The 14,573-nt window shown below is 43.6% G+C and overlaps 1 protein-coding gene across 1 annotated transcript in view; it reads left to right on the top strand.

Annotated features, from left to right (window-relative positions):
* met (MET proto-oncogene, receptor tyrosine kinase) overlaps positions 1-13,327 on the top strand; it is a 60,251-nt gene extending 46,924 nt beyond the window's left edge. The window contains exons 18-24 of the mRNA XM_023429497.2: positions 895-1,161; positions 3,999-4,079; positions 5,892-6,073; positions 6,209-6,318; positions 6,472-6,637; positions 6,731-6,867; positions 9,864-13,327. Of these exons, the coding sequence (XP_023285265.2) occupies positions 895-1,161; positions 3,999-4,079; positions 5,892-6,073; positions 6,209-6,318; positions 6,472-6,637; positions 6,731-6,867; positions 9,864-10,164 (1,244 nt within the window). The 3' untranslated portion in view covers positions 10,165-13,327. The remainder of the gene's footprint in view (positions 1-894; positions 1,162-3,998; positions 4,080-5,891; positions 6,074-6,208; positions 6,319-6,471; positions 6,638-6,730; positions 6,868-9,863) is intronic.
* Positions 13,328-14,573: the final 1,246 nt, after the last annotated feature.

Here is a 14,573-nt window from a genome sequence, read left to right as displayed (position 1 = left end):
CCCCACCTGACATCTTCTTTTCCCCGTCCCACCTCCCATCTACCTGCTTCCCTCCCTGTGGGGCTGAACACTATGCTAGCAGTGCATGCCTTACATGTTGTGAACTAACAGAAGTTTTATTTGGTTTATTTTTTTGGATCAGTCCTCCAGTGTAGATCATCATAATCCCAGTGTCACCACTCCCCGCTCACTCTGGGGCTCTAACACTGTTGTAGCTGACAGTCGATTAATTCATCTCACATTAAACTCACGTTCCCTCGCAGAGTTGTAACTCAGCCATGAGAAAACATATTAGCACAACTTATTCTTCCCTTGACTGTAGAAGCTCCATCGCTCATAACGGCTCTTCTTCTCAACTAAGATGACCATCAGACGACTCTACTAGAAACTTTGATGTAATCTGAGTCACCTGTGGTTCTGGTTCTCTTAGCTTGGATCCTGAGGGCGTGGGGGGGGGGGGGGGGGGGGGGGGGGGGGGGGGATCCTTGTATTGTGATCCTGAGAATGATGGGCAATTTTCCTGCTGCTTAAATGTGACTTGAAAGACTTAAAATCTGAGACAGTTACTAATGAAGTGCTGCTTGTCCTCAGGGAGAGTTTGGGTGCACCATCATGAGCTGATAGTCCGTATCAGAGCTGTGTCTGCTGCTCTGGCCTTTTACAGAACATTTTTCTCTGCGTTATTTCTCCTTTCACTAACAGCATCAGGAGAGAAATCAGAAACGTTGTTTTTCCAGCTCTGCCGGCCTCCATCAGAGTGTCAGGTTGCTCTCCGCCTTTACAGCCATCCCTCTCTGATCATGTAACAGACCTTGACCTCTGGAGGCCTTGCTGATACAGTCACTGACCTTTGACCCCTCCCTTCCCTCCCTCCATCTCCTTTTGGCTCTGCAGATCAGGGCACCGACAGGCCCGAGACGTGCCGCGCAGCTCCTCCCATCTACGGAGGCAACGGCGAGCTGCTGTCTCCCAGACTGGGGGCGCTGGGTGGAGGAATGGGGATGGGTCTCGGGATGGAGGGCGAGCTGGTGTCACCTCTGCTGATGGCCCCGGTCCACATAGATCCGTCCTGTCTCCACCCGGACCTGCTGACTGAGGTGCAGCACGTGGTGATCGCCAGGGAGCAGCTGCTGCTTCACCTCAACCAAGTCATCGGCAGAGGTCAGTCCCACAAAGTCTCAGCAGCTCATTTTTTAAATATTACACATCGCTGCGTCTTTACTGGTAATATTATGTGAATCAGACATTACTGCAGTGTGTCAGCATTTTTATTGGGTTTTCTCTTGTTGGAGTCATTTTTTTTCATGGTGTTGTTGATGCTAGCGACCCACTTCTTTCTCTACTTATTCTAAATATAAAGGAAATGTAAAATGCATCATTTCCCATGCGCCCAAAGGATTGTTGCCAGGAAGGAGCTACTAGCTGCTAAAATGCAAAATAAAGTAGCAAAGCAGATATTTATTGAGCTAGAAATGATACATGTCGAGGCTTTTAAAGCAAACCATAAAAAAAAATAAATCCAAGTGCAAGTGCAGAAACGACACAGGAAGATGTTCATGATGCGTGACAGTGATGCAGTGACTATCAGCTGTGTGCCATTGAGAGCATCATAAAGCAGATTATAGCTTTAACCCACAGATACAAATGGATGTGCATAATCATGAATAACAGTTAAAAAGCTTCGACGTGAAAGATTGTCTGACCAGTCAGCGTTTGGCTGAAGCTACCTAATGTGTAATAACTCTGATATAGCACAGCACATAGCGCACATCCATAATAGTAACGTAAATAATAGGCATTGAAATCAAGAATTAAAAGCTGCTTTATATAAGTATGTTTTGAGCAGTCTTTTAAATTGCAGTCTACCACATACTGTTGTTACTTCGATGCTGCACATTAGTTCCATATACTGTGATAAAAACAGTAATGCATATGTTTTTTCTTCACGTACTTACACTGTGTAGATATTCATATTCTTGCAGCAGACTTTTTAATTGTTAAACCCACGATGGCTGTTGCTGTCGGCAACAGTTCTGCTGTTGTTACTCAATTCATGTATGAAACATCCAGTTCAATCTGCATCTCAAATGTTCTTCTTTTTTTTTTTTTACCTTAGTTGCTAAATAGCGAAATAATACAACATCTGATTTCCTCCAAACGTTCCTGGTGGGATCGTAACTGATGTGGAAGCGATACTATCGTCCAACGAGCTTAGATTTAATTCAGGATTTATGTAAAGCTATACAAAAGCTAAAGTCGCCCACAAAGAGCTTAATTGCCTGCTTTATCAAACCGCAAGCTTGACATGCAGACACTAAAAATCGCCTCATATTGTGGCGTTTAAGTAGGTGGCTCAGACCCACAGATCGAATTCAACATCAAGAGAGAGAGAGAGAGAGAGAGAGAGACCCCACAAACCCCTCCGTGTCACAGAAAGCAGCCGTCTGCCCCCTCAGCTGAATTATCCCCCCGAAGAAAAAGGAGCCTGGATTTTTTTAAAGTGGCGTAGGATGATTTGTTCACAGCTAGTATTCCCAGGGTCCATTGTTGGGAGACGTAATCCAACACCCTCAGCCATCTGCGAGGACGTGATAGGAGAACGCCGCGCTCATTTTATTCCTGCACCACCACCACCACCACCACCCCCCCAGTCTGGGGCCGAGGCCTCATGTCTTAAAGAAGAGATATAATTCAATAAAATGCACAATAACTCAATGGGGTTTGGCATTAGGCTATTAGCTTGTGTGGGGTATTAATGAATGAAGCTTCATACTGGGTTACTTGGGGGAGGTTTTAGTGTGAGGGTGATGGTAACTTGGTGTGAAAACTGGGGCACCAGCGTGCACGCACTACATGAAATCATCTCTACTGCATCTGCTCCAAACTTTAATTTTTTATATGTAAACAATGGACAGAAATATTTTTATGTGATTTGTGGAGCCGCTGTGATCGTGGAGCCAACTGGCAGGACGCATGCTCTTAATCACAGCGGCAGAGGCTTCGATAAGCCAAGATATAAATGAAGTATGCTGACTGCACAGAATCCAAAAATGGCCCCAACAGCGTTTTCCCTGCAAGCAAACTGGGTGTTTTAGACAGTTGCCATACAGTTCGTTTCCATGTATGGGCAAGATTTAAAAAACTAAAAAAAAAAACAAGCAGCAACAAGACGCGGAGCAGAAGATATGATCAGAGGCAGATTCAGGGGTCACGGGGCCAAGGAACTGGAATCTGGTTGTCAGTGTGCGCTTGCGATGCCAAAATAAATGTGCATGGTCTAGTGTTTGTCATGGTGGAATCAGATGGTGCAGTTTGGACCTCAGCGGTCCTAGTCAGCTGTTATTATAGTACCAGCATCTAATGAGAGTTGCAGTTAAATCACTGGTTTATAGGACACACAGGTAGGTCTGCGGCAGCGTTTCCACTCAACACAACAGAGACGGGGCGGCACGGTAGCTCACCTGGTGGATTGCACCATGTGCTAAGTAGAGGTGCAGTGTCTCTCTCTACCGTCGCTACAGCAGAAATACCAAAAATAAATGACCTTTAACACTACGGAGGCAGTAATGCTGCCTGCTGCTCCATCGTGGTCGTACTTTGCAAAGAATGCATATGACCACGTTTGGAGGATGACAACTGATTGAAGGGAGGCGAGAGCCAGACCCTCCCTCTCAGGTGAAACCGACCACTGACAGTTAGATTTAAAGGCGTTGCCCCCGACAACGCAAGTTCAAACAAACACAAGAAATCTGAAGTATCGATGATTCTTGCCAGCTGACCCGGCTGCTGCTGTTCACCTGCTTTGGACCTCATCGTCAGTGGGACTGAAGTTTACAGTCTCTCTGAGAGGCTTGTTTTGTGTGTTTGTGTGTGTGTGTGTGTGTGTGTGTGTGTGTGGGGGGGGGTGTTGTTTAAAAGGTCTTTACAGGTTTGAACAGGAGCTTTTGAACTCCGTGATTGTGACTAATACTAATGCTGCATCGTGTTGTAACCTGCAGGTCACTTCGGTTGTGTTTTCCACGGAACTCTGCTGGAGCCGGACGGGCAGAAGCAGCACTGTGCCGTCAAGTCCCTGAACCGTGAGTACACATCACTGTGACTGTATAGAGGACAAGCTCAGCCATCACCTGTGGGTTTTGTTTTTCTCACAAATTTTCATCACAATACTTTTTCCGATACCAATTTTATTCCATTCCAAATCTGTTTTAACAAAAAGAAAATCACAATACACGCCAACCAGCATCATTGGTCCAAGCACGCTGCATGCTTATTGGCTCACTGACGCTGATGAGATTTACCTCTTAGAAATCAAAGCAACTCGGTCGGTCCATGAAAGCATCGAAGTTGGATACCCAGCCCTGTGTGTGTGTGTGTGTGTGTGTGTGTGTGTGTGTGTGTGTGTGTGTGTGTGTGCGCGTGCAGCAGCTTTGCATTACGACCCCAAATGTAGTATATTTAGTGTTGTTGCTTTTACAGTGAGCGAATGGGAAGGGAGGAAATGGGAGGAAATGGGAAATTGCTGTAGTTATTTCTGATTCCAAAGTAAATTTGAAATCACAAATTGTTATTTTGGCTCTGGAGCACCAGAAACATTTGATATCGCAGCCTAATGTTGCTGTTGCTGTAGCATGGGAAAGCGTTTTTAGTTCATGCCTGGTCATAAACTGAGGTTTAACAATGTGTACACGTCCTCCTGAGAAGGCAATCTCACTTAAATCAACTTTTTATTTTTATTTTCTCTTATAAGAACGGACTTCATACAGTTTAGAATCGAACGCTGCCTGTTATTCACATCCTCCCGAGAACACACACTCAACACACTCTCCCCTTGTCCAAACATATTCACGTCCAGCCGCAATTATTGCATCGTACATCTGCTTATATTTCATACTTATTGCATGATATCACGACGCTGCAATAGCATTAAGGATCTCATCTCGTCAGAGCCCCGAATCCCTTTTCAGCTTGAGATGATGGTGATGAATGAGCGTCTGATGGTGAGGACGGCATTAGGATCCCGTCTAATCGTGTAACCTGTCAGTCGGGTCAGGGAGATTGATGCTGGAACGATACGGAGGAAAGACCCCCGCGCGGTCGCGAGGAGCCACCGACCCCGGTGGGAGGGGAGGAGCTCTGTCTGCTGGGGTTTAGTCCTCTGGGATTTGAACCTTTTATTAGGTTTCCTTGGCCATCGTCTCATTGTTTTTGTTCTTCTTTTGTTATATTTTAGACCCTTGAGCCGAGGCTTTTATGCTAATTTAACTTTTACTATGAGAAGCAGTTGAAAGGAAAATGACCAAAGGCACATGATGGATGATGACTGTATGATAACCCACCCCCACCCCCCCACCCCCCACCACATGACCTCACTCTCTTTCCTAACTTTCAAATCAAGGCTCTGAAAACCGAATGTCATCTCTTTCTGTGTTTGGGGGTCTGTCCTCAGTTGAAGGCCAATGAGCTGGTTTCTCCAGACCTTAAGCGTTTCCATCTCTAACCAGATTACATCAGAGTCGGTGGGGGCTAAAGTGCAGGGGCATCAGAGGCAGGGATGCAATTGGCAAATGGGAATTTGGCGTGGGTCAGGTCTGTGTGAGGATATTCAGGGAGTTTTTTTAGCTCACTCTTATTCCCCCAAAGGTACTGCAAATAACAAATGACCTTCTCAGTGACTTGCTCCTTATTTTCAACAATAGTCTCAGCAATCATCGTCCCTGCCCTTTACTTACTCTTCATATCATATCAGATCATATTTTAACTTAATAAGAATACATTTTAGAGTCTACTTAAGGATTTTAGAAAAGATATCATGATGCCAAGGAGTCAAAAACATGTCTCCAATTACAGAGGAGCCAAAACTTAAGTTGGATTTTTGACTGTTTTGTTCCAAGGCATCACAGATCTTGAGGAGGTGTCCCAGTTCCTGAAGGAGGGGATAATCATGAAGGACTTCAGCCACGCCAACGTGCTCTCTCTGCTGGGTATCTGCCTGCCGCCCGAGGGGTCGCCGCTGGTGGTTCTGCCCTACATGAAGCACGGCGACCTGCGCAACTTCATCCGCGATGAGGCACACGTAAGGACAAGATAGATGCACGTTGTGGATCTCTGATTGAGTATCTTCAGTACATGCACACGTTATGGTGAAATTTCATCACTAGCATCACAAGTTGAAATGGACCGCGTCAGCTGATAGTTGTGTTTTCTCCAGAACCCGACAGTGAAAGACCTGATGGGCTTCGGGCTGCAGGTGGCCAGAGGGATGGAGTATCTGGCCAGCAAGAAGTTTGTCCATCGAGACCTCGCCGCCAGAAACTGCATGTGAGTCCACGTTTATTCATTCAATATCAATATATATGTCGTTATAAATGGATCGACCTACAGTATTATCAGACTGGAGCAGATCAGAGCACAGAGGGAAAACACAGCGTAGAATACAATACAACAGAAAGTAACTGTTCTTTGCCCTCACAGGTTGGATGAGAGCTACACAGTAAAGGTGGCAGACTTTGGCTTGGCCAGAGACGTTTACGATAAAGAATATTACAGCGTCCACAACAAGAGCGGAGTCAAGCTGCCGGTCAAATGGATGGCTCTGGAGAGTCTGCAGACACACAAGTTCACCACCAAGTCAGACGTGGTGAGGACTCTTCTGAGTTTGTCTCACTTCTGTTGTCATTACAACAAGATGACAGTGAGATAATGAGTGATTTTTATTGTTTTTTTTCCATAGTGGTCGTTTGGCGTGTTGCTATGGGAACTGATGACCCGCGGAGCCCCGCCATACTCTGATGTGAACTCCTTCGACATCACCGTGTTTCTCCTGCAGGGGAGGAGGCTGCTGCAGCCCGAGTTCTGCCCTGACGCCCTGTGAGTGCACACACACACACACACACACACACACACACACACACACACACGCTGTATTTACAGAACTTTTCACCTGTCATTCACCTCCTCGAGCAAAGCGCCACGGCTCAGTTAGTGTGAGTGATATACTGTGGAACTGCACTTAAATGCATCATGAAGAGAGCGACCGAGTCTGAAATCAGGAGAGAGCAGCAGGGAGAAACAGTGAAGGTGAAAGAGCTGTATAAGCAGTGGAAGTCGTAAATAAAAAACACTTAAGTTCGGGGCCATCCATCATCGTCGGCCGAGAGTCTGAAACTCACTCGCAGCTCGTCGGTCTCCTCAGTCGAGCATTACATCTCATCACAGCTGCAGGTTCAAACTAAAGTTTCTTGCTTAACTTAATCACAAAACACAAAGCATTTTTCAGATGGCAATGAAACACCAGTAAAGTATTTATTTTGTATTTGTCTCTTTTTGTTGCTGAGCACTTGTTGCTATGGTAGTTAAGTGCTGCTGCTCCTAAAGATCGAACATCAGTCAGAACAGTGTTGGCAGTGCTGAGATGACCTTTTGTTTTTCGTGAATTTTCTTTCAACAAAGCGTGAGTTTTTTTTTAGTTTTGTTTGGATCTGTTCACATCAGAGTTTGCCAGGAAAAACCTGAAGGCTTGCTGTGAGTCCGTGACTCCACCTATAGGTCTGAGAACAGCAGTTTTGAAGCTCAGAGTGAGCTGCTCCACTGTTGCCATCTTGGCGGTGCCTGACTCTGTCTAATGCCAGGCTGATCAAAAAATGGGCAAAGAGGTGGAGCATAAATGTGACAAGCAAATGCTCATGTTGACATCGAAAGGCTGGGCATCCGGGCCTCTTGCTCAAAGTCTTACCCAAGCTAAATTGTTCTGGCTACTTAGCTAGTCAACGAGCTAAGCTAACAAGCCGGGTATGGTGAAGGCAGACACCGATACCTGCTAATTAGTGCTAACATGAATAAAATGATACTAGAATTTCACTCACCAGGGGCACAGACTTCCTTGTGTTCTGTTCTGAAACACCCTCAAATATACATAACTTAAAGCCTTAATAAAATATAAACTGATGAGCCATATAAAAATTCACCCCCCATACCGTTGTCATGAAGGTGGACATTAACTATAGAGACAGAAACCGTTTTTGTACCAGGCTGTAAACATGTTTATTTCTGCTGTAAAGTTGGACATTTTAACATGGGAGTCTATGGGGATTGACTCGCTGTTGGAGCCAGACTCTAGTGGTCATTAGAGGAACTGCAGTTTTTGGCACTTGTGTGTTGGCTTCATTTTTCAGCCCCAGAGGTTGCTGCTTGTTTGTACTTGGGACTATTTCAGGTGAATTCACTGGTTGTTCTGAACTGAACTTCAGACTCTAGAAACTTTAGAAAAACAATGTCACATCAAAATCACAGCAAAGTTTTTCAGTATCAGTAAAATGCACACATCAAGTCATTTAATTTACAGTGTCTGAATTGTCTTTATCTATTTAACTCTGACCCACTGGTCCTGTAAAATAAAGGCCAAGTGTGATCTCACTCAGTACAGATAACATCATGAGGTACGCTGCATTTGTGTAGTGTGTGAGTGTATGTGTGTGTGTGGAAATAAGAGGGGAGTGTTCAGGTGAGGGTGGGAGGGAGGCTGAGGCCTGAAGTTCCCAAGCTGTAAATTAAACAGAGACATCAGGAGGTGATACACGTCTGCAAACATTCCCGCAATTCTTCACTCCTGATCGTTCACAGGGCGCTGTGGTGATAGCAGTCGCTGGCAGAAAGTTTGGAAGTGTGATAATGGGGCTGTTTTTCTTAATTCTTAACAATGATGGAGTCGCTCTGCCAAGTTAGAGACAAAAAAGGGCAATATCAGATACGGCTCCTAAAAGTTTAGTTGCACAATGATAAAACATGAGGCCCCTCTGACAGCTAATGTGCAAGCAAAACTTATCTGTCAGTGCTGTTAAAACAATTATCAGACCTTTTCGTGTCATATACACAAAACCTGTGAGGGAGGAATGACTTATAGTAGATTTCGAGGCTACCTAGTGATGAAATTAACCATAAAAAGCTGCTGTAGCGCTTTGGAATGAAATGAGAAAAAAAAGGAAACAACATAAAGTTCAAATGGTGGCTAATAGATGATATATTGTTTTAAGAAAAAACTCTAAAAGGGGAGAGGAGAAGCAGAACCTTAGGGTGCTACAGGAGTCTAAAACAAAAAATAGAAGACATGTTATAAAATACAAAAATGTCAAGAAAATGGTGAGAAATGTCAACACAAGTTCCCAGACTCCCAAGGTAACGCCAAAGATTTGAGAAGCAGGAAAAACTGAGTGTTTTGCATTTTTTTTGTAAGAAAAGCTATTTGTAAATTTTGCTATTGCTACATAGCTAACGTTAGCATTAGCAGCTGTTTACAGTCTAGAGGAAAAGCTGCAACTTCATCGTCTAACTTCATTGCTCAACCCACAAGCTGTTTCCAGCAGTGGAAAGAAACGTCAATGTTAGCTAACACTTCTTATCTTCCACTGAAGTTAGCACACTAACCAGCTAGCCCTGGCCCTCGTCACTCTCTGACTTTGTCTTGTAAACGCAACGATGGCCGAAGCTCTATCACTACCACCTGCTCCCGGCAAGAAACCACGTTCGTGCGGCAGGGAAAACTTACAAATAGCCCCTTGGTTACACCACAAAACTCCATGGTAGCACTTACTTAGCCTGTTGCTTAGCTCTCTGAACACGCTTCTAGTTGTTTCTTTGAGGATTGTATTTATGATGCACTCCCAGTTTATTGGTGACATCTAGCTGTTGTGCCTGTGTCGAGATTGAAAACACATGTGCCATCTGAATTTAATGTAATGTAAAGTATTTGGAGCAATTACTATTATTTTGGAATTGAAACCACAATAGTTGTAGCTGAGCACTGAAGCCCCTGTTTCCTCCTCTGATGTTTCTCCTGCCTGACTCCTCTCCTCTCTCCTCTCCTCCAGCTACACCGTGATGATCGAGTGCTGGCATCCGAAGCCGGAACGCCGGCCCTCTTTCTCCGAGCTGGTGTCGCGCATCTCCGCCATTTTCTCCAGCTTCAGCGGGGAGCACTACGTCCTGCTCAACACCACCTACGTCAACATCGACAAGATGAGCCCTTACCCATCGCTCCTCGCCTCCACTTCTTCCTCCACCAACAATACTGCTTCCTCCTCGTCTTCCACATCCGACCCCTTGACCTCCACGTCCCTGCCATCCCAGTCCCCCTTCTTTTGCCACGTGGAGCGAGACTGCTGCACCTGAGAGAGGAAAACGGACAGAAGAAGAATGGGTTGGTGGATAAAAGACTCAGAAATGGAGAAAAAGAGTGAGGAAGAAAGCAGTGAGGTGATGAAGAACTACTGTATGTACTTGCCAAACACTGGACACTGTATGCTGAGGAAAAACACAGACAGTTTTGGAGTTTTGACTGTTCACTCAATGTACATAGATCCTCGACCTTTGACCTTCTCAAGCATCGCCGAACGACAGGAGCCTCTGTGATCTATAGGGGCTGACATTATCGACTTTGCCGACCGTTCTGACCTTTCATTGACCCCGAGGAGGGGGAGGTCAGCCTTCCTGCGTCTTCTACAAGACAATTACAAGGCACAGGAACGCCTCCTCGAAGATTTCCAGCGGACAAAGCCACTGTCACAGAAGCACATTTGTCAAACACCCAAAAAAATACAAACAAACCCCATTGACTGCTGTAGCCACACATGGAGAGGATCGATATCACGATCCTGCTCTCGTCTGGGTGGTACGTGCATCGATACGCGGATGTGGCTCAGACCTTTTCGCTGTCACTAATGTGAATGTTCGACAAATGGCCATGTATTGTGTCGTTTTCACACCTCCACACACTATAAACTAGACTATATGCCACCCTCATATGCCTGACAGACAATGGGGCTGCTGTGATAGATTTTGCTGCCTGAGGTGAGTAAACCAAGGCGTGCTGGAGATAACTGGGGAACGGCAGTAGATGAGGGTGTAAGGTGGGATGTGTTAAAAAAAAAATAAAATAAAAAAAATGCTGCCTGTGTGCAGTTCACTGGATGCTTTATTTGTATAATTATCTTTGGGCAATTAGCTTTTAATGTGCTTGGTAAAGAAAAAAGAAAAAAACGTTATAAACGTATGTTCATTTTCCTTTTTATTATTGTTTTTTAAACCTGAAACATCCCGTCATTATAAAACACTACGACTCTGACAGCATGAACACGCTCGAAAGCTTCGGGGTTTTTCTTGGAAAGAAGAAGGAGAACAAATGAGAATCATGTTGTTTTTTTGTCGTTGGTTGATGGATTGTCTAAGTCTCTTACTGTTTCTCAAATCTGTGTCTGTTTTTGTATGACTCACCTTTTTATTGACAGAGAATATGCTCTACCTGACAAAATGATTACACCTACACAAAGGACATGAGGGCTCGCAGCCAGGAGGTTTTTTTAACTCATGTTTGGTTCATTTAACCAGAGACATAAAAGCTCTTTTATCCTCAGTTAAATAACTTGTGGGCAAAATTTAGACAGAGAGCTTCAAGTAAACCTTTCACCTCGAAGGTTCCCTGTGTTCATACAGCTTCAAACCCAGGAGTGTGTTATCATGCGACCATCTGTGACAGCTGTATATCACTGTATCTTTATGACGACTGCACGTTCAGTCATCATGAAGAAATGCTCTATTGTTAAATGACCATATCAGGGTGTCTTCCAAATTATGTACAATTTACTCTTTTGTTCACCATTTTAAAAAGCATGTTAGATTGTTCTTTTCCAACCTTTTCAGGCAGCCATTGTCTTCCATTCATTTTTAGAAGAATGTAAAAATCACTTAGCAGATTGTTGAAACTTTCTTGAGGCGTGTAATCCATCACATATATCTGTTAATGTTGTTTGCATTGTGTTTAAAGCAGTTAAAGGAGCTATTTGTAAGTTTCACTATTGCTACAATGCTAACGTTAGCATTAACAGCTGTTTACTTACCAGTCTAGAAGAAAAGTTGCGAGTTCAGCATCAAACTTCATTCCTTTACTAGCCATGAGCTGTCTCCAGCTGTGGAAAGCAACAGCAACATTAACACTTGTCTCTTATCATGTCTTTTCACCTACTGAAGTTAGCACGCTAACCAGCTAGCTTGTCACTTGCCAATAGCAACTCACAGTAGCCTCCAATCTGCCCTGAAGACGTAGTGCTGCTGAGATGGCGTATTATAACCTCTTGTCTTGTAAATGCAACAATGGTTGAAGCTTTTTGTCAAGCGACAATCATCACAACCTGCTCCCAGCAAAAAACCAGAAGAGAAAACTTATAAAAAGCCCCTTTAAAGTGTGTACTGTAACATTGGGTTGTGCCAATTGATGATCGTATGGATTATTGACTCCTGAAGGGACAGTCAGCAGTTGGTAATGTTTCTGCTAATATTAAGATATATTTTGGAGGAGGGACTGAATTACAACAGTCTGCTGTAGTGATCCACCAATATTTTACTAAATATGTGTTTAGTAACTTGTTATCATTTACATGCTAACTACACAATAGAAAAAAGTGTCAAGAATCTGCTTAAAGATTTTTAACATTGTAAAGAAATGATTGGAAATTAATGGCTGCCTGGAACAATAGAATAAAAGGCATCAAATTGTGTAAAACACAGCAGCCTGATTTAAAGAAGTCTGTTAGCTGTGACATAAAGTAAACATTATGTGTTGTAAATGGGCTAGAAATGCAAAATACTGCGTTCAATGCCCCTAATGTCTTTGCTTTGTGTAGCAGATTGTGTTTTTTTTTTTTTTATCTGAATGGCTGCTGATGTGACTGGGCCATTGACGGACAGGTATGAATGTTTGCTATGACAAGAAAATTGCTGTACTATATTTTTGTATCGATAATGAGCCTCTTGTTTAAATGAAATCTGGTCCAATGTATGGGAAGACTGGTGGCGAGTTGAACAGGCGCCACGGAGAAATGAACAAAGCCACTTAATCAATCTGTTGTTTTCCAGACGAATCACTGCCATGTTGTAAATAAATAGAGGAGGGACTGTGGGGATCTGTGTGGGTCTGTCTGCAGCACGCAAAGCTGCACATCTGACTGATGAACATGTGGGCTGTGTGCTCATTTCGCTTCTGATCATTACTGCTAGAAAACAGTGAAGAGTTGAAGAAACTTGAGCAGCCTCACACCAGACACAACACTCAAAAGACTGCTGTCACTTTGATCATGTGATTCTCCACGACGTCGTCTGTGCTTAACACTGTCTGTTCTGTGTGTGTGTGCATGTGTGCGTCTGTGTGTGTGTGTGTGTGTGTGTGTGTGTGTGTGTGTATGATTTTGCTGTCTGTTAAAAACAAATCCTGAAGGTACATGTTCCTATGTAATGTCTAATGAACTTTGTCAGTGTAATAAAGCTATACTATCAGAGTAAACTCCTGTGTCCGCACATCCTTTGTCAACAGGACAAACAGCTGTAACAGCTGCGCCGATGTGTTTTATTGAACAGACTTGTCTCTGAGGCAAACGTAAAGCAAGACCGTATACAGCTGTAATTACACCTTCCTGCATCATACTTTCCATATGGTGAGCGCTGTGCAATAAAGTGCAGTTGACACTTTGCGTCACCTTCACACTGAACATGAAGTTCAGAAACCCTTGTGTGTAGGTTTTAAGAGAAAGATAGTCCATCATTTGGCCTCGCACTCAGTCAACACACATCAGACTTGCACAACATTCTTGGTACACACTCACTTGCCTTTTGTGTCTGCCTTTGTTCACCCTTTTTTTGTTCCCATTGGTTGTTGGTGACCTCTGACCCTTAACCTCTAGGCCGCCCCCTCCCCTTGTCTCGACCCCTGTAAGTCCTGTGGTCTAGACTTTCTCCTTCCCTCTGTCTGACTAAGTCGTGACCATGGCTCTCAGGACCGCCACCCTTTCACAGTTGCTTGGCAACTCAGAAGTTTTGAGAAACAAGAGTAACATTAAGCTTTTACACTATATTTTAATACCTTTTTTACTCTTGAAAGACCAAAGTCTGCATGGAGGTCAAGCTCTCAGAGTGGTTTATGGTGCTACATAATGAATCTTTAAGGAAAAATGCATTTTTTACATTGTGTGCCATTAAGCCACATGGTTGCTTTAGGCAAGAAAGTAAAATGCCTGAAAGCACAAATCTAAATTCTATCATATCAGCATTAATTTGACATTGCAGGATATTGGTGTTTAAAAGTGAATTCTATGCATTTAGAGTTTAGCTTCTATGCATTAAGTTTTTTTTTTTGGACTTTACTTAACGTTCTGGGAAAAAACATACAAGTAAGAAGACATCATTAGATGTTTAGACAAATCACAGCATGTAAGAAAGAAGAGAAGAAAAGCAGGAATCACAGCAAGTGTTTAATCATCTTGGTTGAACTTAGAGATTACGAGAAACTCCACTGAATAAAATCAAAACATTGTCTTGTAATGCCTGCAGCAACATAAAAGGTGTGGCCCCAAGTGTCTCCTTAGAGAAGGTACAAGGTAAATCAACAAGTAAGCAGTATAATCCCTTATGCTTGTATCCCTTTCTGTGTTTATTTAAACCAATGATAAGCATATAAGCTTTATTAAGGTCCTAATATCAGCATCTCCGATTAGATACAGTCATTAGGAGCTATTAAATCATGCAGCAGTTTT

The sequence above is a fragment of the Seriola lalandi genome, unplaced genomic scaffold (assembly GCF_002814215.2).
Source record: "Seriola lalandi dorsalis isolate HSWRI2012SDOR001 ecotype SW California unplaced genomic scaffold, Sedor1 jcf7180002054894, whole genome shotgun sequence".
NCBI classification, from domain to species: domain Eukaryota; kingdom Metazoa; phylum Chordata; class Actinopteri; order Carangiformes; family Carangidae; genus Seriola; species Seriola lalandi.
This window is presented reverse-complemented; position numbering and strand designations above follow the sequence as displayed.